The 27,874-nt window shown below is 43.7% G+C and overlaps 2 protein-coding genes across 5 annotated transcripts in view; one reads left to right on the forward strand and one right to left on the reverse strand.

Annotated features, from left to right (window-relative positions):
• Positions 1-26,165, forward strand: part of ENG (endoglin) — a 40,855-nt gene extending 14,690 nt beyond the window's left edge. The window contains exons 3-15 of the mRNA XM_074211082.1: positions 9,942-10,082; positions 14,874-15,036; positions 16,096-16,258; positions 16,580-16,718; positions 17,340-17,517; positions 17,845-17,987; positions 18,705-18,845; positions 19,247-19,285; positions 19,782-19,898; positions 20,080-20,328; positions 21,633-21,690; positions 23,401-23,502; positions 23,826-26,165. Coding sequence (XP_074067183.1) covers positions 9,942-10,082; positions 14,874-15,036; positions 16,096-16,258; positions 16,580-16,718; positions 17,340-17,517; positions 17,845-17,987; positions 18,705-18,845; positions 19,247-19,285; positions 19,782-19,898; positions 20,080-20,328; positions 21,633-21,690; positions 23,401-23,502; positions 23,826-23,944 — 1,752 coding nt within the window. The 3' untranslated portion in view covers positions 23,945-26,165. The remainder of the gene's footprint in view (positions 1-9,941; positions 10,083-14,873; positions 15,037-16,095; positions 16,259-16,579; positions 16,719-17,339; positions 17,518-17,844; positions 17,988-18,704; positions 18,846-19,246; positions 19,286-19,781; positions 19,899-20,079; positions 20,329-21,632; positions 21,691-23,400; positions 23,503-23,825) is intronic.
• The window catches only part of FPGS (folylpolyglutamate synthase), a 30,679-nt gene continuing 27,475 nt past the window's right edge, over positions 24,671-27,874 (reverse strand). For all 4 annotated transcript variants that reach the window (XM_074211086.1, XM_074211084.1, XM_074211085.1 and 1 more), the window contains one exon: positions 24,671-27,316. In XM_074211086.1, the coding sequence (XP_074067187.1) occupies positions 26,898-27,316 (419 nt within the window). In that variant the 3' untranslated portion in view covers positions 24,671-26,897. The remainder of the gene's footprint in view (positions 27,317-27,874) is intronic.

The raw sequence follows: 27,874 nt of genomic DNA on the forward strand, positions 1-27,874 counted from the left end.
TGCTAGATAGACAGACAACAGATAGGTAGATAGATGGATTTGGTTGGATGGATGGATGAGATGGGTTGGATGGATGGATGGATAGTTTGAACAAACATTTTTAAGCACTTACTTTGTACCGGGTAGCTTAGTATAGTAAGTAGAAATTACTCAGAACTGTGCTGAGTACTGGAGTGGGGGCAGGTAAAAGCCAAGAAAACAGAACAGTCTCTACTCTCAAAAAACTTACATTTTAATGGAGGGGGAGACACAGAAGTGTTGATGAGTAGTTTTCCCTCAGCATTCTTAGCCTTGAAACTATAATGGACATGTGATAACAAACATTAAACTATCCCTGTCCTCAAGGAGCTTACATTCTGTTCATCCATTTCACATTCTCTAAGATTTCTTCAGTTCTGAGTCCTTTGATTCTCTCTGGGAATGAGGGCAAGGGCCCAGTTGCTTCCCTCCAGACAAGATATAGTATGCACTATAGAAAGGAGCACTGATTGTCCCCACGTTCCACAATCTGTGGGTATTCTTAGCCTTGTGACCGTTTCTGACCTGAGGTCTCCTTTCTAGGTCATACTTCAAAGGAGAGAGAATTTCTCTCATGGAGTCTAGTGATTCTGTCAAGATATATGTTTTCTTTCCATAAACAGCCTAGATGGACAAAGTCAAAAAAACTCCTTGGTTGGGGGTCTGAGGGGAGGTGACTTCTTCTTTGGGACAGGCAGCTTGGTAGCTTCAAGGAGATGAGCCACCAGGAGATGAGCACTTGGCCGGCCTGACTCTCCAAGCTCTGATGGTTCTGGGAAGTTCTTTGAGGGGGCAGATACAGGAACAAGCAAAGGGGCAAGACTCCATTCAAGGTCACATCATGACCCACAGGAGTTAGGAAACGACTGTCTGGTCTCTCTCAGGTTCTATTCAAACTCTCTGTCCTGAGCTGTGATAAGACCGTCTCAGCTAAAATACCCCTTACAAACCTAGGTCAGTAGGACTGATTCAGTTCTTATGTAGATTCCAGTAAGTTCCTACCCCTTGAGCAACATTGGCTGGAAATGCTGAGATTTGAGGATTTTCTGATTAATAAGACAGTGACTCATTCTTGATGACAATGGCCAATACAGTCAAAAAACAGAGACAAGGAAAGGCTCCTTCCAGTCCTTGGGAGGGAGTGGGGGGTTCCTGCTGCCTCCCCTGGGGCCCACTGGGGATATGACTAGGGAGGCACTAGCCCTGTGATTTTACCAGGATAGGGGACCCCCCCTACCAATCAAGATTGGCACATTCTCTGTAACTCTTATGACTTGCATAGCAAGCCAAAGGGCTAAGTAGTTTGCTCAGTCATATAGCCATTAAAATTTTTAAATTATTGTTTGCTTTTCATTTATAAACATTCATTTAAAAAAATTTTGAGTCCCAAATTCTCTCCCTTCCTACAGCACCTCTCCCACCCATTGAGAGGCAAACAATATGATATCAATTATACATGTGAAATCTTGCAAAACTTATTTCCATATTAGCCGTGTTACAAAAGAAAAATAAAGTGAAAAAATCTGCACTCAGTATTCTCTCTGGAGGTAGATAGCATATTTCATCACTATTCTTTCAAAATTGTTTTGGATCATTGTCTTATCAGAGTAACTAAGTCTTGCACAGGTGATCATCATTACAATATTGCTGTTAAGTTACTATGTACAACATTCTCCTAGTTCTGTTCACCTCACTTTTCTTTAGTTCTTATATGTCTTCCCAGTTTTTTCTGAACCCATTTGGCTCAACATGTCTTACAGTATAATAGTATTCCATCATAATCATACACACTAACTTGTTCAGTCCTTCTACAGTTGATGGGCATTTCCTCAGTTTTCAATTCTTTGCCACCACAGAAAGAGCTGCCATAAATATTTTTGTACATATATGTCCTTTTCTCTTTTGTTTTGGACCTCTTTGGGATATTGATCTACTAGTGGTATTGCTGAATCAAAGGGTATGCACAGTTTTCTAGCCCTTTGGGCATAGTTCCAAATTGTTCACAACTCTACCTAGAGTAGAATCACAGGACCTGAACCCATGTCTTCCAGACTTAGAGTTCAGTTTTCTAATTACTATACTAAGCTGCCTGAGATTTTATAATAAGAGTAATAATGATAAAAATAATAACTAAAAATAAGTTAGCAATTATATAGAGCTTTAAGATTGGCAAAGTATTTTTATAAATATTATCACATTTAATCTTTATTACCAGTGGTATCAAACTCAATTAGAAGTGAGAGCTATTTTACATGAGGATTCCTGTAGCTGCATAATGACAATTTTAAAATGTAGTTATCTATATTTTATTGTATTTTATTTATCTTGTTAAATATTTCCCAATTTCATTTTATTCTTTTTTTTTTCATTTTTTTTCTTAAAAAGGTCCTTCTATGTTTGATAGCTCTGTTCACAACTTCACAGCTCTGTGGAGGGTTATAATTTCCCCATTTTATAGATGAGGAAACTAAAGCAAGCAAAATTCAAGTAACTTATTCAGGATCACATAGCTATTAAATGCCTGAGGTTGGATTTTAACTCAGATCTTTATAATGACAGGTATCTATCTAATCCTCTATCCACTTCAAAATTCTCTTATAGTATGGGAAGTATCCAAAACTATCTCCAGTTGTCCTGATCCATAACTGGCCACTGGACCCAGAGAAGAAAGTGACATCACTTTCCTGATGTCAAGGTCCTCTTTGAGAATGAAGGACAAACAACCAAAAATGATGTTTCCATACGTTACTTTATTCTGACAATGATTGTCAGCAAGAGAGGGACTATTAAAAGGGCTGAATATTATTCTACTGGATAGTTAGGTGGCACAGTGGATAAGGCACTAGTCCTGAGTTCAAAGTGGATCTCAAGCACCGATTATATGTGTGACCCTGGGCAAGTCATTTAACTCTGCCTAAGTTTCCTTGTGAATGAACTGGAGAAGGAAATGGCAAATCATCCTAGTATCTTTGCCAAGAAAACCCCAAATGGGGTCGCAGAGTCAGAAACTGAAAATGACTGAACAACAAAATGTTCTACTAAATACGGCTTTAGAGTCGGTGAGGACAGTGCATAAAGCACAGGACTTGGAGTCAGGGAGATCTGAGTTCAAATTTGACCTCAGACACTTATCAGCTAGTCAGGTTTCTTGGTCTCAGTTTCCTCACTGATAAAATGAAAATAATATCTCCCAGATCTCTTATGAGGACAAAATAAGATGATATTTATAGATTTTTTGAAACCTTTAAGTATTATTTAAGTGCTATTATTGTTATTGCTGCTATTAATGTGCAAGGGAAAACTCATAAGACTACATATAAATAAAGCACTTTGGAAAACCTTAAAACACCCCATGCATGGTGAGCTTTATGATTATTCCCATTTTTCTGATGAGAAGACTGACAGTCAATCACAGAGGTGTAGTGACTTGCCCAGAGTTGGACAGTGAGTATGTGGCAGAGCTGGGGCTGGGGGTTTCTTCCCTGTACTCTTCTGCTTCTCTGGGCAGTCAGATAAGGCGGGGAGCAGAAGCCTGGGGTTTGGTGAGCAGCAGCTTGTTGGTTTCTGGATTGAGGCTGACAGACATTCAGCTCTGGACCAGTCTGGGGTGGGAGAGGGCCTGGAAGGAGAGAGGGAGGAGGGCCAGCCACATGGCTCCACTCCTAGAAGAATTACTGGAAGCTACTTTCTATAAGTGACTCCCAATTTGCAAGGGACAGAGAGACAAAATTCCCTTTCCCGCAGTTGCTGGGTCCATCAACAATGGTCTCTGGAAAACACAGGCAACAAAAATAGAAACGGAGGCCCCACATGGCCAGGGGTGTGGGGGGAGGGAGGGAGGGAGGGAACCCTGGGGTCAGGCAGGGGCTGGAGCTCTAATTCTGCCTTACTGGGCTCCCAGAAGGAGGCGGAGAGCGAAGACTTTGCTGCCAAGCATCTATTAGAGCTGATTCTTGAGCCCAGTCTCTCTCTCTCCTCAGAGCTAGAGTCAGTGAAGTTGGGAAAAGTAGATCCTCAGAAGATGGGGATCTGTTTTCTCAGCACGTAAAATGACCGCGAAGCCAAATAGGAAAGATTTGTAATTTTGTCTCCATTCACCAAAAAAGACATCCCAACCAGTTGTACCTCAGAACATAGGATTATGGGGTTGTAGATTTAAATGAAGAAGGGACCGTGTTATGGATTTGTATCTAGGTCTTCCTGACTCCAAATCCCCTCTCCATTCCTGATGCCATGCTGCTTCCATAGGAGTGTGTTTATGCATGCATAAATAGCCCACTTTGGGCAAAAATACATCTCATTTACTCTGGAGATGCTTTATGCATTTTTATGAAGTGATTTGCCTACTGGTAATCCTGCTTCACCACTGTTTTTCAAACCTTTTCTCTGGTTGTGTTGCTTCAACCTCACTGAGTCTCAGTTGCCCTCTCTGTAAAATGGGGGATTGGTCCTTTCCGGAATCCAAAATTCTATTATCTATTCTTAGGAATTTTCCCAGAAGACTTTTTCTAAAATTCTTCCTAGCTCTGTCTATGACAGAATGAGAGGAAGGACAATGCTAGGCTGCATGGCAGGCTCGGGTCCTGCCTAGCTGTCCAGCTTTTGTGTGTGGAAAGCTTATATTTACCCAAATGTCATTGATGCCAAATTATGAACTTTCTATAACTGAGTTGTGCTCCTCTTCCTCCTCCTGCCCTGGCAGGTTTAGTGATTCCCCAACTTGGGGGACAGGTAGCATGTGGCCTGGATTGCACTGGCCTTATGCCTCTGGGATGTATGTCTCCACTGGAAATGCTTTCCCTACCTCTTCTCTGCTTGCTGAAATCTTCTCCATCTTTCTCTCCATCTGACTCTTGTCTTCCCCTCCTTCAAGAAACCTTTCCTCATTGCTCTGGGTCATAATGATCATGGAATCCTATTATTTACATAACAGAAAGAATCTCAGAGTTCAACTAAAACAACCCCTCCCTCATACACATACCCCCTCTCTCTATTCCCTAGCTAGCCTCATCACCTCTCGCTAGTACTGCAATAATAGCCTTCTAACTAGTCTCCCTGCTTGGTCTCTCCCTATGCCAATCCACCCTCTCTTCAGTTGGCAAAGTGATTTTTCCTAAAGTACAGGCTTGAAAATATAATACACCAGCCTTCCTCTTCTCCTCCCTCACACTTAATAAAATTAAATGGTGCCTTCTTACCTCTCAGATCAAATATAAAATCCTGGGTTTTTTTTTCATCGAAAATCCTCTAAAACATCCACAACCATAACCTCCACAATCTTCCCACCCCTACTCCATTTACCCTGTCATCTAGCTACAACAGTTTCCAGTCTGTTCCTCATGCACACAAATACCTCATCTCCCACCTCCAAATATTTATACTGGTTATCCCTCCCACCCACCATTCCTATAACATTCATTCCTTCAAAACTCAGACAAAATCCTACTTCCATCCTTTGGTCCCCCTTACCTTTACTTCATTAAATTTCCTCTAACATCACCTTCCTTGAGAGTAGAGACTGGCTTTTGCCTTTCTTTGTAGTCTCACATAGTTGGCACTTAATAAATGTTTATAGTGTATGTATATAGTTATCCACATCTTTTCTCCTTGGTTAGATTATGACTTCCATGAGGGCAGGGATAATTTTTTTTCTTTCTTTGTATTCCCTCTGCTTAGTTCATAATTCAGCAGTTAGGTAGCTCAGTGGATAGAGGCCTGCAACTGGAGTCAACAAGACCTGAATTCAAATTTGCCCTCAGACACTTACTAGATGTCACTTACCTTGTGACTTAACTTCTCTTTATCTTTATCCACTGGAAAAGGAAATGGCAAACCACTGTAGTATCTTTGCTAAGGAAACTCCATAGGGAGTCATGACATATCAGACACAACTGAAGAACAGAGTACTTAAAAAATGTTTGTCATTCGAATATCTGACAACCTACCTCTTGCAGAGCAGAAATGTCTCCTACATAACCAACCTGGTGGTCATCCAGTTTCCACTCCCAAGATCACTGGGAAGAGGGTGATCTTGGAGGTAACCTTTTCATTGTTGAGGAATTGGAGCTTTTTTTGCATTGAGCTGAAATCTACCTTTCTGACTGTTATCCATACTTCTCATTCAGTATTCCAGGGCCAATCAGGAGATTGATTTCCTTCCAGTATGGGAAGACAGTATTTTCTCCTCCCTTAAATGTTATCTGGGCTCAAAAACCGTGGTTTGTTCATTTCCAATCCCTCTTTAGCACAGTTGTGAGTTCACTCATCATCCTCTTTTTCCCCTTATGATCATCCTCCAACCTGAAAATGTCCCTCCTAAGATATGATACCCAAGCTCTGCCCTCAGTGCTCCAATCCTGAGTATTTTCCTGCTCTTAATATAAATTCTTTAGACTTTATTTATTTAAAGCAATGGGGTTAAGTGACCTGTTGAAGGACATACAACTAGGCAATTATTAAGTATCTGAGACTGGATTTGAACTCAGATCCTCCTGACTCCAAGGCTGCTGCTCTATCCACTGTGTTACCTTAGCAGCCCCCTTAATATAAATTCTTCTCGGGGTGGCTAGGTGGTGCAGTGGATAAGGCACAGGTACTGGAATCGGGAGTACCTGGGTTCAAATCTGGTCTCAGACACTTAATAATTACCTAGCTGTGTGGCCTTGGGCAAGCCATTTAACCCCATTGCCTTGCAAAAAAAACCCTAAAAAAATTTTTTTTCTCAGGATGTCAAAAAGGTCCTCATTCCCATCTGTCTCAGGAAACTGAAAGCTCTGTGTAGCTAGGGACAATGTTATAGACTCTGGTGTATACTCCACAGTGCCATCATAGAGCAGGGCACCCAGAAAACCTTAAATATAGATCTCTTGGCTCGGTTTAATAATAGCTCACTACATAAAATGCACTTTAAGCTTGGCAGCCCAGGGCAAGTGTGAGATAAGAAGTGAACTAGAAATATGCTGGCTCTAGAAAATCAGTTGTTTAAATTTCAATGTGAATATTTATGCCTCAAACATCTTCCAATACTACAAATAGGGCTAGATTGACTAATTTATTGATTGTTTTATTGATTTGTTTAGACTTAGGAAAGCAATGAAAAAGGTTAATCTGTTAAATCAGATTGGATTAAAAGCCCTTTGTTCACTTTTTCCCCTTTTCAGGGAGTCAGTTATTGAATAGTTGCCAGCCCATTACTGAATTGGAGCTGTGATTTCACTGGTATAGAGAATTTGAGGCTGTGGAAGATCTCTCTACCAGTATAGATTGGTACTTCCACTGTTGTTTTAAGTTTAATCATTTTCTACTCTTTGGGATCCCATTTGGAGTTTTCTTGGCAAAAATACTGGAGTGCTTTGCCATTTTCTTCTCCAGCTCTTTTTATAGATGAAGAAATCAAGGCAAAAAGGGTTAAATGACTTTCCCAGGATCATTCAGCTAGCAAGTACCTGAGGTTGGATTTGAATTTAGGTCCTCCTGATCACAGGGTTGGAGCTCTATCTTCTATCTATTGTCCTTCCTAGCTGTTCAACTAACAACAACAACAACAATGGGCACTGTACCAAGTGTTTTACAATTATTATTTCTTTTGATCCTTATATCAACCCTGGGAGATAGCAGTTATCCTTATTTTACAGTCAAACAGAAATTAAGTGACCTGTCCAAGATTACACTGCTAGAAAGTGTCCGAAGTTAGGTTGCTCCATTCTTAGTTCTTGTGCCCTATCCACTGAATCCATCTAACTGCACCTTAAAGAGTTGCCCATAAGGATGGTTTCAGAAAAACCTAGAAAGACCTAGATGAACTGATATATAGTGAAGTGATGGATCCAGGAGAACATTGTTTACAATAACAGCAATATTGTACAATGATCAATCAACTGGGAATGACTTAGCTATTCTGAGCAATAGGATTCATGACAATTTCAGAGGACTCACAATAAAAAATACTATCTACCTCCAGAGAGAGAGAACTGGTGAACACTTTAGTTCCAATGACCCAGTTTTTCACTTTATTTTTCTTGTTTTATTATGTTTTGCAACATGACTAATGTGGAAATATGTTTTGTATGATTTCACATTATAATTAACATAATATTATTTGCCTTCTCAATGGGTAGGGGAGGGTCTGGAGAGAGGAAGAAAATTTGGAACTTACAATTCAAAAAAATCCTAAAAATAATTTTGTTAAAAAAAAAAAGAGAGATTCTAGACCACTGAAAGTTTAGTGATTTACCCAACATCACACTCTGTGGCAGGAAGTAGAGGGGAATCAAATCTGTGTCTTTCCACCAAGACCAGCTCTTTATCCTCTGTATCACAGCTGCCTCTCATCATACAGAGCAGTTGTGATTATCTCCATTTTACAGCTCAGGAACAGGACATACAGTTTAACAAATTCAGAAGAAATCTTAACTCAGATCTTCCTGGTCCCAAATCTAGTAGTTCTAATCTCATATTTGGCAGTGAGGTGACTCGTTGGATAGAGAACTGGCCCTGGAGTCAGGAAGACTTTTTTTTTTTAAGGTTTTTGCTAGGCAGTGGGGTTAAGTGGCTTGCCCAAGGCCACACAGCTAGGTAATTATTAAGTATCTGAGACTGGATTTGAACCCAAGTACTCCTGACTCCAGGGCCAGTGCTTTATCCATTGTACCACCTAGCCGCCCAAGACTTTTTCTTGACTTCAAATTTGGCACTTGTTACTTATGTGATCCTAGATAAATCCCTTGATCCTGTTTGCCTCAGTTTCCTCATCTTAACATGAGCTAGAGAAGGAAATGGCAAACTACTCCAATGTCTTGCCAAGAAAACCCCAAATGGGGTTACAAAGAAATGACCATGCATGGCTGAAATAACTAAACAACAACAAAATCTCATGCAATTGGCAAACATTTTTATATTCCAATCTGACCTCACCAGGATTACTTTGCATCTTACCGCTCCTGGGATCGTCTCAGTTCATGCTCAGATTTTTTTTTAACCAGTGATGTGATTTGAAACCTTAGAATTTATTCTCTGATGATCCTTAGGACAGAGTAAGGCTCAAAGATGCCCCAGGTTGTGCAGGAAATCATTAAATCTTCTTAACCCAAACACTACACATTTATTCAAGTGAAATCTGGTTATAATGAATACCTAAAGTAGCCCCCCAAAGTCTGAGGAGAGTGTAGAAGAAGCCTAGAGCATCTTTTCTCTTTGTCTCCAGTTGTGAGGGGGATTGTGAGGGGTTCTGTATATGTTCATTTATTCATTAAAAAAGCATTTATTAAGAACCTACTTAACAAAGCATTTGAGGCTCTGGGCTTTGATGCAATAGAAATAAAGCAAAAAAACCATATGTGTATACACACACACACACATATATAATTGTATATATTTTTACCTCAGAAATATGCTACAAACCAGAACTACACAATAAAGGTGTGTGCAATGCACTCTTGTGTGTATGGATGTCATACACAATACAACACGTGTATTCCAGGGCATGCATACACATGTATGTAGACAGTGCATAAATATTGGTGTGAATGAATGTAGGCATATGTATACATGTGCATTGTTATACATACATGCATATTCTATAAAGACCAATTAACAGGGCTACCTTCTTCTCTCTTGTAGGGTCATAAGATTTGGAACGGACTTTGGAAATCATCTAGTCTAACCTCCTGCCTTTCTACCTAGAGTTCCCTGCCCCTTCCAGGAAATGAATGGCAAAGCTAGTATTTCTGACTCCAAGTCCAATGAAGTCTCCAATACTCTGCCTCCTTTAGACTGTTAAGCAAACTCCAGGACAGTGGCATAGGGAAGGAAAGGATTGGGAATCCATCAGAGAAATAGTTTCCCATTGTACCCTCAGAACAGCTAACAGCTGTCACATGAGATCTGAATTTATCTTTGTCTCTCTGCCTATCTCTTTTTCCCAGACTTTCTCAGACGTGGAGCTAACTATTCAGGTCAACAAGGAGATTGTCCCACAATCCAGAGATGTCCATGTCATTGTCAATGTTCAGAATCACATTACTCTGTTGCTGCAGAGCCCAGGGATCCCAGTCAATCTTTCCTTTGTAAGTACTCTGGGCAAGTCATGGGAGGGTTGGCAAGAGGGACAGACAGGTATGTCCCATTGTAATGGTGCAGGGAGGAAGTATTGACTGTAGCCTTGGGTAAGATATATCTTATCCCTTGGTCTCCATCTTATTATTCACTGTCTCTAATATTTTCTTCCTTTTTTTTGCTCCCAGTAAAGCAAATACCATAATCTTGATCTGAAGAACTAACCTTAAAGAGTCAATGCTAATGAGATTATAATCATTAATACCCTTTGTGACCTTGAACAAAGCACATTCTCTTCATGAGAGTCAATTTACTCATTTGTCAAATGTGGTTGAATTGCATTAGGGGTTTCTTAATCCTTTTTGGTGTATGTCATGGATTCCTTTGTCAGTATGGTGAAACCTATAGACTCCTCAGAATAATATTTTAGATGAATTAAATATAATTCATAGGATTAAAAGGAAATCAATTAAAATGAAATATAGTTTTTTAAATCTTTCAAAAAACAAATCTGCATACTCAAATTAAGAACCTCTGGACCAAATGTGTTCAGTGTCCCACTGAAATTCTAAACAAGGCATAAGAGTTCTTGAAAAAGTTAAAAAGCACAGTGCAAATGGGAAAGATTATTATTCTTTGTCCAAATAGAGATTGCTAGAGTCCCTTTTCACACAAACTGAATTTAGTTAGAGAGTCCTCAAACCCTTCACTCTCATTTCATCCTAGGTTAGTTAGACTCTCAACACCATCTCCAGACTAAACCTTTGGGGGTGCAAATTGGTGGAGGGGAAGAAAAGTGAGAGGAAAGAGGAAAGAAAGTCAGAAGACCATAGACTCAAAGAATCTTAGGAACCAATGCTAAAAAGGATTCTTTTTTTTTTTTTTGCAAGGAAATGGGGTTAAGTGGCTTGCCCAAGGCCACACAGCTAGGTAATTATTACGTGTCTGAGACCGGATTTGAACCCAGATACTCCTGACTCCAAGGCCGGTGCTTTATCCACTACACCACCTAGCTACCCCCTACTAGAAAGGATTCTTAAAAATCTTTTAGTACAACATCCCATCCAGGACAAGAATGCTCTCTGCAGCATTTCTGACTGCTCGTTGTCTGCTAAACACTTCCAATGGGAGCTCATTCCACAAGGCAACACAGTCTATTCTTGGACAGCTTTAGTTAGGTTAATCAATCAATCAAGCAATCAGCAAGCATTACTTAAATCACTTACTATGTGTCTGACACTATACCAAATGATAGGAATACAAAGACAAGACAAAAGAAAAGGAAAAAAGTCCCTTATATGCTAATAAAAATACCATTTATATAATATTATAAGGTTTATAGAGCACTTGAACATTATCTCATTTGAGCATCACAATAACTCTCCTGTGAGGTAGGTCCAACTATTCTCCTTCTACAGTTGAGGAAACTGAGGCCCAGAAAAGTTTAGTTACTTTGTCCTTAGTCACATTAGATGATAAAAATCAGAGGCAAGATTGAAAATGGAGTTCTTTCTTGACTCCAAATCCAGTGCTTTTCCTACTAAACCAAAGCTGCTCTTGGGGACCAACTAATCTAATAGGGGAGACTATGGAAAACACACTCAGAAGACAAGACACACACCCAGGAAGCACATAAACAGGAACAGCTGGCTCAGACGCTGAAGTCAAATACTGAGGGAAAGCCCCAGTCTCTGTCCTCCAGACTCAGTGGAACTCCCCGTCTCCCACAGCTAGGACTTGCTCCCCTCAAGTCGATAGATATTACCAGCTGTTTTTCTCAGAAAAAATAGTATGAGGGGAGAGAGAGAGAGAGAGAGAGAGAGAGAGAGAGAGAGAGAGAGAGAGAGAGAGAGAGATACTTGCAGAGAAACAGAGACAGAAACAGAGAGACAATAGCAGGGAAAGGTAGTGGGAGCCAGGAAGGGGGGGGGGGGAGACAAAAACCATAGGAAAACTGAGAACAAAAGCTGAGAAAGGGTCAGAGACAGATTGAAAGGTATGTGTTCAGGAATGGGAGTGGGAATCAGACAGTAAATAACAAATCAAAGTCTATTCTCTTTCACCAAAAAGGTAAAGTCCTTGGATCAAAGTCTATTATCTTTCATCAGAAAGGTAAAGTCCTTGGACTCCATGTAGTTTGACCCCATCATAACAGATGGGGAAACTGAAGTCCAGATCTGGTCATGGGCTTATTCAAGGTCACTCCATGGCAGAGCCAGGACCAGACCCCAAGACTCTTAACTGGGTGCTTTTTTGCCAGATCATCTTGGGCCATGTGGAGCTGCCCACTCCCACTCCTTAGCCCTCCCCGGGTTACTTCCTAGCCTGCTGGCAGCCTGCCCCTGCCTTGGTGAGTGATCTGAGGTCTGAGCCAGCAGGGACCTAAGCATGACGCAGAGACATCAGAAGGGGCCTGAAGTCCAGGGCAGGAAGGTGATCGCTGACTCCGGCTCTGGCTGGGACTGCGGGGCCCGATGCCCAGGGGAGGGGGAGCAGCCAAATGCCTTCCTTTCGGTGGCTAATAATACCCTGAACGGATAGAGCAATGGCGGGAGTTGTCTGATGTTACACGCGACACTTTCACAGGACCCTGGAGCAACTCTTCTTTAGCTGTCCAGAAAACAGGACAGGACAGGAGCACACAACCAAGGTCTCCCCATGAAAGGTCCCCCTTAGCTTCCTCTCTACCCTTGGCCTTGATCCAATTTAACAGATGCAGAGGCTCTAAGGGTGAGGGTTAAGGAGCAACTTCCAAGTTCCACCTTCAAAAGGGATGGCTATGCTGCAAGGGGGCTTGGTGCCTGTGGACCAGGGGGCTTGAGTATGAAAACTACCTGCTCCCTTTCTAAAAATCAGAAAATGCTAAGACCCCTAGGGTCTGGGAGAGAGAAGCTAGGGAAAATAGTTAAGGATGAGAGAGGGTGGAAAGGGAGACAAGAGAATCTAGAGATTGTTCTGACTCAAAGAAGATTCCCAAAGTCCATCTCTCTGCTTCTGAACCACCTCAGACAGTTATTGCTCTGGCCTCTTTTTTTTTTTTTAAAGAATAGCTTAATGGGACAGCTAACTGGTGTAGTGGATAGTGCATCAGTCCTTGAGTCAGGAGGACCTGAGTTCAAATTCAGCCTCAGATACTTAATAATTACCTAGCTGTGTGACCTTGGGCAAGTCACTTAACCCCATTGCCTTAAATAAATAAAACTAAAAAAAATCGCTTATAAAGAATAACTCATAAGTCTGATGTTGATTCCCTTCATTGCCTCTTGCTCATTCCTCAGTGGAGGATAATTCTGAAGACCCTGAAGAGCCCTTCAACTGTCCATTCGTAGGTGAAATACATCCTTTTCTAAATCTCATTCATCCTGCTTAAGAAGACAGACCCCACCATGAAAGGCCACTGTTGCCCTCTACTCACTCTGAATTCTTGCTCTATTTATGTCTACCACTTACAGGGCATTTGGGCCACTTCTGCCTAGTATTGTTCTTTTCTTAGTTCTTCAAGTAGACAGGAAGCTCCCCACAGGCAAGGGCTTTCCTTTCTCTCATCCTCCCATAGCAGCTAGCACAAGACTCCCCACCATGGGCAAACAGTAGGTACTCTGAGATTGAAATAGTTTCTCATCCTCAGCCATTTTGCTAATCCCTCCCTCTCCCCTATGTCCTAGGTCCTAGCCCCTATGGAGTTCAGGAATAGGGATGATGGAGGGAGCTGGAGAAATTCATCTAAGACATTTTTCTTGGAAAGCTACAGGGCCCTTCAGAGAGGGTTCAAGACTTAGAGTCAACGCTAAGGGCGACTACAATGAAAATTACATCCTATAACATACATATGAAGTCAGGTTAAAATGAACACTCAGAGACTTTTAAAAGGAGGAAGAAAGTCCTTAATTTGAGAGGTGGGATGGAATGAAAGGATAGGAGCAGACTCTTTGCTTTGATGATCATTTAAGATGTTATGAACTGGCTGCAAAGTCTTGAGCTTTTAACTCCAGTTAAAAAACCCTTGTCCAGGGGCATGCTGGTAAATGTTTAACCACTGGCTCTTCCTATGAAAATACACTTTTAAGTTTAATCTGTAATACTAACATTTTCTCCATCATTTTCTTCAGTCTGGATAATCAACAAAATGATAAACCAAGCCCTGAATTGTAACTTTTCCAGATTTACCAGGTATAAATGCTCACACTGGAAATTTAATAATTAGTTCTCTGGTTCAGGTTGAACATGCCTTCTTGTCCTTCTCCTCCTCTGCTGACTCTCTGAGACTAGTCATCTGGTCCCCTCAGCAGATCTGGAACTGGTATGTTTCTCAAAACATGCCCAGGAAAGCAGGATAGAAAAATGCCTACAACTTTTTATGTGGGTGAATGTCCTGCAAGGGCCTATGTCCCTCCCTATAGAGCCAAAAAGTATAGCCCTAGTTCAATGGGAAGTGCTCCAATCCAGTTCCAGCTGCATTAAAACACATTCATCTGAGGGTGAGCCACAGATCCTGAAATATAGAAAGATGAATCCCAAGTGAAGGAGCTCACATGGAGACCACGGTGGGCAGCCCTTGGAGAAGAATTCTGTATGATAGTTCCCAATTTTAATCATTTCAGCTAATTAGTTGCTAAACTCAGTTGTTTCTATCTTGCTGAAAGAGCATAAGTACTATCAGAATTTTCTAAATTTTTACACTCTAGGTCACACTCTACTCACCCTGTTCTAGGTCTGGTTCTGTTTCTCAGTACTGACAGTCTTTCCACAGGATGCCCCTGCTCAGAAGAGCAACTTTCTGAGAATTTCCCTTATCTCTTTAGAATCCTTCAAGTGTCTTCCTCAAAGAATCACATGACTACAATCCCTTACCCAACTTCTTCAGTAGGAGAGAGCTCCTTGAGTGGACCCAGAAGGCATACGGGAAACTTACCTCCTATGCAGAGTTGTATGACCCCCAGAGCATCACCCTACTCGTGGGTCAAGGTCAGTTTCCTCAAGGGAGATTCTCCTTGAGACACAATCTTCTTTTTCCTCAACCTCCCACCTCCTTTCCTTGGAGCAGTATTAATACCCACTGCTAAAGCTGGAAGAAATTGGCTTCTTCAACATCCCTTCCCCATTCCCCCATTTTTTTTTAAGGATGAAGGAAACTGGGGCCTGGAAAAAAGGTAAAGCAACTTACTGAAAATTAGTACTTTTCAGTCTCACTGACAGTGAGACAAAGACACTCTATTTTTCCCTTTCTTGACATGAATAGTATCATTTTGGAGTAACTTCCTTTGCTTTAAAATATATTACACAGAGAGTCTCTTTTAACTCTCATGTTATACCTTCCTTAACACTACTTTTCATTCAGTGTGACTCAGAAAACAGTCTCAGACCCTTGAAGAAAATATCAAGCTAGCAGATTAGAAAGTCTTTATAGCTTTTCCCTTGGAAAGGCAACAAACTGTCCCCAAGGCCAGTGATTGTTTTTCACTGTGAACCAGAATGACCAAGTATATATTGTAGGAAATGGTTCATCTTCAGAAGCCTACTTGACCCACTGAGACACATTTCTGTATATGCCAACCATTGTTGCTCCTGGCTCTGGCTTATAACAGTGTTTGGAATGAACTTTTTTTTTTTTAACTAATTTATTCCAAATTGCATTGAAGTGGGTCTCTTTGCCCTGGAAGTAGAAAGCTTCCCTGAAGCAATACACAGAAATTGCAAAGATCCTATAGATATCTTGCTGGTAAAGACACTAAAATCCACAAAGGTAAAAATGATTTTGTCAATATTATAAGCAAATTGATGATAAGACTATAACTAGAACCCAGGTTTTGACCTCCTAATCAAGGACTCTTGACATTATTGCCTAGAAACCTTTCATTAACTGGTCCTTCACCATCCTCAAGGTTCTCCAATTTCCTTAATGCTGCTAGCTGGACCAGATCTGTTTTCCTTTGGAAGGTCTTGAGCCCACTTTGAGTATGACAAAGGTAGCTGAGCATGATGTTGCATGACCTCTCAACCCTAAACTCTCTATCAATTCCTTAGTCCCAGCTTCTGAATTCCCATGTATTCCTGAATCTAACTTCAACATGGGCAACTATCTAACATGGAGTGCTATTGTGCCAGAGGTCAGAAGCTGCCGCTTCAGCAAGGGTCTGAGCAAAAAAGTGGCTCACATACTGAAGGTCACACAGGGATCATCAAGCAGGTAATGTATCTGATCCAAGGGCCCAAACCTTTTACCCTGGTCTGGTCAGGGTGGCAAGTACCCCTCTGTCTTCCTGTGTGCCCATGGCCAGCCTTTGTTATACTTAGGTCCCATACCTCTACCAGTGACTATCCACCTCCTTTATCAGTTTGTCACAGACTGTGCCCATCCCTTGGAGTTGTTGCTTTTCCAACTTGTTCACATATGATTTCTATCATTAGTCTCCATTGCCCAACTCCCCAATGGCAGGACAAATTCTCCCAAGAGGTCTTTTTTTCTCGTCTAATTAAATGGGTATTTGGGGGGGTTGGGTTTTTTTAGCCCTCACACAGTAGAGGTGAAGATGGACTTGAGCTGCCCTTTCGGGAATCAAGCTCCCACATTGGAGGCTGTGCTGATCCTGCAGGGACCCTCCAATGTCAACTGGCTGATTGACTCCAATGTCAATGTGCAAATCGGGGTGAGTCCCTTCTCCCTCTGCCTTCCCCTCACTTATGGATGCGGGAGCTAACTCCTAGATACCCCATGTGGATAAAGTCAACTATTTTATCCAAATTTCAGTTTTCCTCATATAGCTTCTCTACTTTTAGGAATGTTATTGAGGGGGCAGCTAGGTGCACAATGGATAGAGCACTGGCCCTGGAGTCAGGAGTACCTGAGTTCAAATCCAGCCTCAGATACATAATAATTACCTAGCTGTGTGGCCTTGGGCAAGCCATTTAACCCCATTGCCTTGCAAAAAAAAAACTAAAAAAAAGGAATGTTATTGAGTTAAAGTCTGTTAGAATCAGAAGGGCTGTGAAAAGATGGGTTTGCATGAGTTAGCATAAGGAACTCTGAGGGAGAAGGAATGGAGGGTCCCCAACTCTTTGGGGTTAAGTAGGAAGAAAGTGGTTTTCACTGTACAGCACTCCCTTTCTTTTCTCTCTAATTCCTATCCTTTCCCCTCTGTTCTGTCTCTAACTTTCTATCTTCCCTTGAGCTTTCTCTTTCTTCACCCTTGCTTCTTCCTTTCTTTACCCTCTTCTTCTTTTTCCCTCTTCCCCATCACCTTTTCTCTGTCTTTCTCTCCTTACCTCAGACCACAGGTGAATACTCCTTCAAGATCTTTCCCCAGAAGAGCATCCCTGGCTCCATCCTCTCTGACACATTCCAGGGACTACTTTATGAGGCACAGAAGAAGTTCAATGCTAGTATCATCGCCTCCTACGCGGAGATTCCACCTACCAGCCACATTACCCTGTGGGCCCCTAGTTGTGGTGAGACTCCCCACTCTACGACTTCTTGATCCCTTCTGAGAACCTCTTGTACCTTCCCCAAAGCTCAGCCATAATCCAGAGTCTTGTAGTCTGGACTGGTCAAAAGGCCTTGGTATAATACTGGTTCTACTATTAACTCATTGTATGACTTTGAATCAATCTGTTTGGATTTGGGATTCCATAGCCATAAGATTATAAAATCTCTTAAAGATTCTTCTGGCTCTAATGTCTCATGAATCCAGCCTTTGTAGTACAACTGAGTAGAAGTTGGGTTGGGAAAGAGCTGGAAATGTTGGGCTCTCCCTAATCTCTGGATTTTTCCTATAGATTCTAAGGTCGAAACTTCACCTTCTCCAGTGTTAACAACCCCACTAGTGAAGACTTGTTATCTGCCTCTGCTGAAGTCCCTGCTTTTGCCTCTGTGCTCCTTCGACAACATGACAATAGTGCTAAAGAAGGACTTTATCAGGGTATGGGCAGGTATTTAGTTGGGGGTAAGGGAGGGAGGGGAGTTCCTCCAAAGAGCATGGAAGGCAGAGTTATGATCTGAGGCTAGGTCTAGATAGTGGAAGAAATAAGTCAAATCCAGGAATGCTTGGATCTGGCTCATCCCACTCAAATGTCTTCTCTCTTCCATGAAATCTCCCTTGATTTATCCTGCTAGTAATGACCTTCTTCAGGTCTCACATAACAATTTGTTTTGCAATCATCACAGAATATCACATATTATAGTCATGTTTCTTTCTCTTTTTCCCTGACTATATTTTAAATCCCATAAAAGCAGGAACTATATGTGCTGTCTTTCCCAATAGAATGTGTTTTCTTTCCCAATAGAATATGTTGTCTATATGTTGTCTTTCTCAATAGAATGAAAGCTTTTAGAAAGTAGAAAGTCTTTTCATTTTTTTTTTTTTGTCTTTAGATCCCTGTGCTTAGTACATAGTGGGCATTTAATAAATGCTAGTGGTTTGTCAAAACACAAACTCTACCCAACACACTGCTTTGCATAAAAATGTCTGATGAGAGAATTAAATATCACAAAACACCCTGGATCTGTTTCCCTCTCCATAAAATGAGGGAATTAGACCTGATCTCTGAGGATGCTTCCAACTTCAACAGTCTCCAATTTCTTAATTTAGCAAATTAGGTGAGTCTCTGCATCCTGACAGTGCCTTGCTCTTTCCTAGGTCCTAAACTGTGAGATCAAACATCTCTCTTTCCGGGACCCTTCTTGCCAGTCAGAAGATACGGATTACAAGCTGATCTTGAGCAGCACCTTCAATGGGTGTGGTATGAATGTGAAGAAAGGTGTCATTGTAAATAACGAGGTAAGTTGAGGCTTGAGCCTCAGTCTTCCCTGAGAAGTCAGACAGGACTTCCCACCTCTGATTCCTCCCACAGGCATCCTCTTCTCCCTCTTCCAGGCCCTGGGGTCAGCTGAGAGCCACTCCCATGGATCTGCCATCCTTTTGGCATTCTAGGCTGTCCCAGTTCTTCAGGGCTTTTAACTGGTCTTTAAATGACCTCTTCAATCCTCAAGGGTTTCCTTACATTTTGGAATTCTGACATGCCACTAGTTCACTCTCTGACTTGCATGGGCAGTTAACTTGTCCTGCCTATCTGGCCTTCAGTTTTTCCCTCTGTAAAATGAGGGATTGAATTAGAATCTTTTCAAGAGTCAGTCAGCTCTGACATTCTATGTTCTAGTTCTTGATTTCTGTTTCCCCAGGTGGCTGTGATCTTGACCTCCAGCTCTGTTCCAATTCTGGTGAGCAGGAACTCTCCTTTCTTCTCTCTCCTTCCTTCCCCAGCTCCCCCTCCCCCAATAGATTCCTGTGTTTTAGTTCATATTCTCTGAGCTAGAACTTGGCATTCCTCAATTTTCTCACTGACTGTGAAAGGGGGAGGAATATGTGAGGGAAGAGGGATCTGACTGACATCTCTTGCCCCCCACTACATGCTGAGCCCAGCAGAGTCTGGTACACCTATGTTCTGGGCAAAGCAGAGGTTCCTTGTCTCTAACTTGCTATGTAAACCTGGTCAAGTTTTATTTCTCAGAAGGCTTCTATATCTGCAGAATAAGTAAATTCATCCACACAAAGGTTCATCACATTCCATGGTCTAGGATGGGATGATCCCAACTAAGACATCAAGCACCCTCCTAGCCAATGGGTCCATCTTCCTTGAATGGCTGTCACATATGAAATCTCTCTGATCTCTTTCCTGGAGTGACTGAGAACCATGTGCCTGCCTCCCTATTACAGATAGAGGTTGATTGTCTTAATACCAGCGCCTTCTCTGTCCGCATGGATGCCTACAACAGCCAACAATTCCTTCAGACCTCCAACACCATTGAGCTGGGTCAACGAGTCTATGTGCAGGTACTAGTTTCCCTGCCTCTCCCACTGCTGCCCAAACCCTCAGGAGTGTTACCCACTCAGGACAGAATGAGAGGGAGACCCCAGCATTCCACATCTCCAGTCATCACCCTACCCCACCCTAAAGCTGGTCTTGGACCAAGGGCTCCATATTTCTTGCTGTTCTGAACCTCTCTTTCCACAGATGACAGTGACTCCAGAAATTGAAGAACTCACTACACTTCTGGATAGCTGTTCCCTAGACCTGGGACCAGAGGCTGACCCTGTGGAACTAATCCAAGACCAGACGGTCAAGAGTCCCCGGGTGAACCTCCTGAAAACAGATTCCAACAGGATTCAATTCAGCTTCCTTCTCCGGGGTCACATGGTGCCCACACCAATGACTGCCACACTTAACTGTAATGTACAAGTGACTCTCAAGGCCAAGTATGAGGTGAGATGGAGACTGGGGCAGGAATTCAATCCAGCAAATATATAATAGGAAGTGGAAAGGAAGGAGATCGATCCTGCGGTAGCTATTATCTGACTAGCTGTGATCATCACATACTATGAATGCTGTGGGCAAAGTTTAGAGAGTTGGGGGTCACATCTTTTTTTGGTAAGGCAAATGGGGTTAAGTGGCTTGCCCAAGGCCACACAGCTAGGCAATCACCAAGTGTCTGAGACCAGATTTGAACCCAGGTACTCCTGACCCCAGGGCTGGTGCTTTATCCACTGCACCACCTAGCCACCCCCAGGGGGTCACATTTGATAGGATGCTGAATTTCCATAAGACCTGAATCCAAAATCCTCCTTCCTATACTTTCTTGTGTGGATGTGAACATGTCATTTAACTGTTCTCAGCCCATTTCTTTATCTAACAGGGATACTAATGACACTTACCTCACATTGGCTAGGAGGGTGCTGGATATCTTACTTGGGGTCATCCCACCCTAGGCCAAGAAATGTGTATGTAAATGCATTGCAAACCCTAATTGTTGTTGTTCAGTTGTATCAATTGTGTCTGACCCTCTATGATTACTTAGGAGTGGTTTGCCACTTACTTTTCCAACTCATTTTTTTAGATGAGGAAACTGAGGCAAAACAAGTTAAGATATTTGCCTAGGTTCACAAAGCTAGTAAGTGTGTGAGGCCAGATTTGAACACAGGAAGATGAGAAATGCTACATAAAATGCTAGCAATACTATTTTTTTAGGTTTCTTTTTGTAAGGCAATGGGGTTAAGTGGCTTGCCCAAGGCCACACAGCTAAGTAATTATTAAGTATCTGAGGCCGCATTTGAACTCAGGTACTCCTGACTCCAGGGCTGGTGCTCTATCTACTGTGCTACCTAGCTGCCCCCTAGCAATATTATTCTTCAAGAAGGTCTTACTATCAAACATCAACTCAAATGTTTCAAAGTTGTGAAAATCTACTCTATACTACATGTTTGGGCAGGTAGCAAAAGTATAGGAGAATAAATCCTTTCCTGAAAGAAATTTTCAATCTATTTGGAGAGATAATCACATTTACAAAGGTTACTAACAATACAAGGCTGGAGACTGCAAGATTAGTGACATATCCAGCAACTTCTGTGGTGGTTGAGAGTTAGGGGGATGTTGCTGTGAACCAGGATGACCTGGAGAGGTGGCATGAATTGAAACTTGAAGAATGAGGTAGGGTTGAGCTCTGTGGAGGGAAGTGAGGAGGCTAGCTCAGACACAGCTAAAAAAGGCTATCTTTTCTTCCCACACTCCAGACCAAGACTGACATTAAGGCCTCTATGAAGCTAAACATCAGCAATCCTGTACCACCAAGTGAGTAGGATGTTGACCTCTTCTGCATCTCCACCCCTCAGGAGTAAGAGAATGAGTAGAGGGTTTCTGAGGTTGAGATCTGGGTTGACTCAACTGGAAATCCAGACTGGCAGTATGGGAAAAGGTTATATTGGCTCAGAACTGTGAACTGTAGGACTCAAGAAGAGACAGAATGGAGTTGAAACTCAAAGATAAGCCCTGAGAGAAGCCAGAGCAGAGTCTAGGTGCCCCAGGTCCATCAGAATAAAGAGGGACAGAGAACAAATCACAATATACCATGGCTGAAGGCAAGCTCAGAGACCATCTATTTTGCATGGTTTTTATACTTGTTAGTGTTGCTAAGTAGGGAAAATACCTGTCCCCTTGAGATGGCCACAGCATCAACTTTTGGCTTCACGTCTGAGCTGTTCTGTACAGGAAACTCTCCTGGAGTGGGGCTGAAGGGGATAGAACATTCCTCTGGGGGACCAGTAGGACTGGAAAGTAGTTCTTCTTGGCCCGAATGTCTTCCTACAGAAGAAGGCTCCAGAGAGTGGCTGCTACCCTGGGGAGTGTAACTTGGTTTCCTTCCTCTCTGGAACGTGCCTGGGACACATCTCTCCCCTTCCTAGTAGCCCCTAGAATGGATGACTCTCCCCCTTTCCTTCCCCCATGGCTTCCGGCCTCTGTTTGTTTGCCTCCCTAAAGACCCCTGTCCCCAGTGAGCAGGAAGAGTCACTGACCCTAGGGTCAGTGCTGATTCTCCCCCCCTCCCTCCTCCCCTCCCCTTTAAAGCCAAAGCCAACATTCCCTAGAAAGGACCCAGGTGTCCAGGAAAGAAAGGAGGGATCTTAGGGTCTTGGCTTCTTTAGAAGAGCTAGGAGTCTTGGTCACTCCTTTTAGAGAGCTGGTGGTGCCAAACACTGTTAGGGAGAAGGGTTGGCTTTTAGCTTTAAGATAGAAACCAGAAATATCACAAAATATGAAAATCACAATAAACCTATGGCTAAACATTGGTTGAATATTCTGCAAATTTAGTCCACCATGGATAACTGATCACTGGAGGTGAAAGTAGGTGGAAGACTCCACCACAAACCTGACATTATGGAGTGTGGCAGGCTGCCATCTTCCCAACTATCCCCTTATGGTTAGTCTGGATCATCACACACACACACACACACACAGAGCCCACATCACACATACCTTCTCATCACCCATGAACTCAAGACCGAGGGAATAAATTCTCCTGGAAAAGTATGGGGAGTGCAGAATTAGAATATAATGCCAAAAAATATATATATCACTGACACCAAAAAACCATCGGGGATCAGACCTGACAATGCCATTTCTTTCTTGTTTTCTTTCTGACAGTTCCTTCCTTGAAGGAACAAGGCCTGTGGATATATGGCTATAAAGTATGCAAACAAAAGGGCTGAGTTATTTAGATGATCAAAGAGGGTGAGACAAGAATCTTTGGGGACCTGTTATAGATCATTCCCAGTGATCAGCACCCAGTGGAAAGAGACAACATAGGTGAAAGGCTAGGAAATTTGAGAGAGGATGGCCCTGCCTAGACCCCAGTGAATAACCAGTCTAGGCTGCTGGTGGTCACTACTCTGGGCAGTGGCGACAAGTCTGACCTGCCCAAAGGTCTTATCAGGTTATGAGAATTGGAGGCCCTGCAGAATGGCACAGTCTTTTTCTGATCTGCCACTTCTTATCTCCTGCCAGCCCAAGGCCTGGGCATGCCTGCCGTGCTGGGAATCACCTTTGGAGCCTTTATCATTGGAGCCCTGCTCACTGCTGCCCTCTGGTACATCTACTCCCATACCCGTGAGTACCCGCCTCCCTCTTGGCCAGCATCCCCTCCCCTTCCCAAAACAAATGGGTGAGCCCTAGGCCTTCAATGTGGGGATTTGGGGCCCAAAGCTGAACTAGGAATTCTAAAATTCAAGTTTTCTCCTTCAGTCCTTCCTGGATAATCAGGGAGCACGCCAAAGGAGGATGGGGGAATCAATTATCTCATTCTCCCATGGAAACCAGTCTAGGGGTTATTAAGATGGGAGGGGGAGGTTGGGAGAGAAGTCAGTTGGTTTGGAACTCACTGCAGGTGGTGGGGCGGCTTATCACCACTCCAACCACCGGCCCCCACCCAGGTCCTCCAGGCAAGAGGCAGCCAGTGATGGCCACAGTGCCAGCCTCTGAGAGCAGCAGCACCAACCACAGCATTGGCAGCACTCAGAGCACACCCTGCTCCACCAGCAGCATGGCATAACCCACCCTAACTCATCCCCACCGGCCCAGACTGTACCATCTTCACCCTGAGAAGGCTCACCTGGCACCCTCTGCCTGGACCATGTCTCCAGATCCCAGGAAACATGCCTGCATTTTTCTACACTCTGGACTTTGGAAGTCAGCCTGGGCCCAGCCTCTTGGGATCAAAAATGGTTGAGGGATGTGGGGATGGAAAGTAGGGCCAGGGCATCATGAGCCTAACACCTTCAGAGACAAACTACACTCCCTACACACCCAATAACAGAAATGGGTGTTGGCAGCATCTGCAGGAGAGACTGGCACAGCTGATAATCAGGAGTCTGGGTCCCAGACTCTTACACATTCAATGAATGGTTGTGTCCACCCAAACCCCAGCCCTAAAGACAATCCTATCCCAGAGCTCAATGAGTCACAGCTTCAGGTTATGGACAGAACCTCATCCCCCATGTCTACTCTCAAGAGGGAACCCAGCTCACAGCATCTTGAGTTCATCATTGAGAATTTTGGGAATTTCAGCAGACTTCTCAACTGGTCATGGAGTTTTGGGGGTGAGAGGTATACTTCCTGAGCTGTATCTATGTCTCACAGTATTTCTATCTTATTATATAAAGGTATTAGTTATTTTAATATTGGTCCAGAGTTCTGAGCTCTGGAGTTTGCAGATTGAAGGGAGTGAATTTTATATTCAGAAACCAGCCTGCTCCCTTCACAATGGCCCCTGAGGTGAGGTTTAAAGGATGAGGGGTGGGGGTGAGAAAATCAAGAGTTGAATTCTCCCTTTCCAGTGGGTCATCCACCCAAAATGATCCTGTAGTTATGTGGCATAGGTTGGGGCCAGCTCTTCTCTTCTTTCTTCCCTATTCAGATTTGCCCCAAAACATTTCCTAGTCTATAGTCCCTCTGCCACTTGCCAATGCCTTAAGCTCCACCTGCTCCCCCCTCCCCTCATCTTCCCTTGAAGCAGTTGCAACAACTCACCCATGGAGCCCAGTGCCCATTTGCCCCAGGATCCTCAAGGAGGAACACAACTTGGGGAGGGGGACGACCTGTACCCCTGGCTAGCCAAAGGGACTCCTGGCCAGCAGTGGCCTCCATTCTATATCTATTAGCCAGAAAAATGATCATGGAACAAGTCCTTGTTGACCTTAAGTCCATAAAGCAACAGGAGACTGAGATGTAGGAATAATGAGTCCCCCCTTAGCCCAAGGGCTGACTTGGATCCTGAAGCCACCCAGTCCCACCCTCTGCTCTTACTGCTGGAAGAAAACTTCTAGAAAAAGCTACAGTTTCTATCTGCAGGCATTCATAGAGAGCCCTAAATCGGACCCTTCACTTTAAAGAAATGGGCACTTGACACTTCATAAATCCCTCTTCTAATAACCCAGAGAAACAGGTCAGCAGGATCCTCTCCCTTTAACATGTGGAGAAAACTGAGTGAAGTCAAGTGGCTTGCTCACTGCAGCCTGTACTTGGTGGAGCCAGGATTTGAACACACACATCTTCTCACTCCATATAATACATTTATCGAGGGCTTTAAGGTTTGTGGAGAAATTTATAAATAGCATTTCATTTGATCCTCATAACAAACCTGGGAAGTAGGTGCTATTATCCTCATTTTACAGATAAGGAAACTGAGGAAAGCAGGGATCAATGTCTTGCCCAGGGTCATTCAGCTATTATTAAGAGCCTAAGGATTTGAATCCAGTACTTCTTAATTCCCTCTCCAGCCACTTCACTGCCTGGAAAGAACATCCAGGGTACTTCCTCTATCATTAAAGCTAGGGGAGGCAAGTCAAACTGCTCCCTGTCTTCCAAGAACATTTCTTCACAAGGATGCCAGGCCTCATTTAGATCATTTGCTCAGAGCCCTTAGTAAGGTTCTGGGGTCTAATTGGTTCTGGTCTGGGTCCTGCCTGCCTATGTCCAGGGTAGACCAGAAAGGTGACTGGCTGCTGGGATAAAGGACTGGGGGGAAGGGGAGGGATGGAAAGGACTGGATTATTCCATCCAGTCTCAGTATTTCCCTGAGGGGAAACTCAGGTCCTGAGTGGGAAGTGAGATGTCTAAAGGGGACAGCTCCTAAGAGCTGGGACCCGAAATCCAGGCTCTCTGTAACATTTCATGGCTCTCAACCTTCTTGTTTGTCTGGGCAGTCAGGGAAGCTTGAGGCAAAAGTCTCTTGGAAAAAAAAAAGTTTTTTAATTAAAAAAGCTTTAACTCACTATCATTTTGTACTCATGACTCTGCTCCGCCCCCTCCTTAGGACCAAACCCCACCCAGGGTCAGGGCCCTCAGCTTTCCCAGAACCCTCAGGGAGGAGGAAATCTATCAAGCAGCAGGGCCCTGGGCCTCCAGCCAGCCTGCTCACACAATGCACTGGGTCTGGGCCAGGAAGGCCTCCGGCTCCATAGCTTCCGGGCTCCCGAGGACACCCAGGCGGGGGGCTGGGGGTGTCAGAGTCTGGGTGCCCTCAAGGGCAGCTCTGGGGGTGGGGGTGGGGAAGGTAGGAACAGTAGCTGCTGAAGGGGGGGTGTCCCTCCTCTCAGTTTCCAAGTGACAGGATAACTAAGGTACCCAGTGGACTGCCTCTTGCACAAATCAGCAGTTTGTCAGCAGAAGGATGAGTTAGGACCCAGGGCCGGGGACCCTGATCTATCTTACTCAGTGGGATGAGCTGTGCCCATCAAGGCTGAAGGAACAGCTCCATCACCCAGAGCACTTCACTCCCTTCTAGGGGAGGCCTCCTCTCATCCCCACCCCAACCTCCCCACTCTGAAACTTGCCTTCTTCAAAGCAGGATGCCTTACCTGGCATGGCAAGTTCAGAAGCAGAGGGAAAAAGGCACCTGTTGGATGTGGCAGAGTTTGGGGAAGGTGGGGAAGAGAGGAGGAATGGAAATGAAAAGGCCACAGATAGAGGGAACTGCTCCCCTCCAGGAAGGAGCTCCAGCCCCATCACTGAGACAGTGTGGGATCAAGGAGCTTTAAGACACCACCCACTAGGTGAAGACTGCCAGTGACCAGCACCTGGATGGAGGGGGCTTCCCTGAGGAGGACAGCCCCACTGCTGGCCACAGGGTGGGAGTGAAGACCCCGGGGAGAGCTGGGGGGCTGGAAGAGGGGGTCCCGACCCTGACTGATCCACTGCAGGGCATGGGAGATGCAGCTGAAGACAAGGGAGTTGGTGTTGAGAGGTCGAGGGGCTGGGGGGACCAGAAGAAGAGGTCCATGCAGGGGTCCACTGCTGGGTTCTGGGGTCTGGGCCAACCAGGGGTCCAGTCCAGTCTTCTCCTCTGCCAGTCGGTTCCATTGTTTCTGGTTCTCTAGACATCGTGTCAACATGTGGTCCAGAGTGACTGTAAAGTTCTGCTGATCTGGGGGGTGGGGAGTGGGAGGAGAGAAAAACAGGGCAATAGGATGGGACCTCATTACCACCACAGCCTGGAGAACAGGCCAAAATGCATAAATGAGGAGAAAGCCAAGGATCACAAGGAAAGTACAACTGAGTCAGTACAGTACAGTCAAAAGAGCCCAAATTAGGATTGGAGAGATTCAAACACAGTCCCAAATGTAGCACTAAACAGGTCATGATCTGGGGTAAAGGACTGGACTTAAGTTTTCCCTTAGGTAGCATAAGATGAGTAGAACTGATGATCTTTCAATTCCCTTCCTGTTTTTCTCATACCCTCTACTGTTAAGAATGAAAGAGGGAGAAGTCCTTCTTTAGATAGCCTAGACTGCCCTATTCCCTCTCAGGCTGGAATCTAGGATTAGGCCATTCTTGGGTGAAGGGCTCCTTAAAAATGGAAGGGGAGAAGACCTGGAAAGGAAGAGAACAGTTCTCTCTCCAGTCTTTGTTGCAGGGCATTTCAGCTGCCCTCAAAGCTGAACAGAGTACTTACAGACCTGGGGTAGATGGGATCTGTAGGGGG

The sequence above is a fragment of the Macrotis lagotis genome, chromosome 1 (assembly GCF_037893015.1).
Source record: "Macrotis lagotis isolate mMagLag1 chromosome 1, bilby.v1.9.chrom.fasta, whole genome shotgun sequence".
NCBI lineage: Eukaryota > Metazoa > Chordata > Mammalia > Peramelemorphia > Peramelidae > Macrotis > Macrotis lagotis.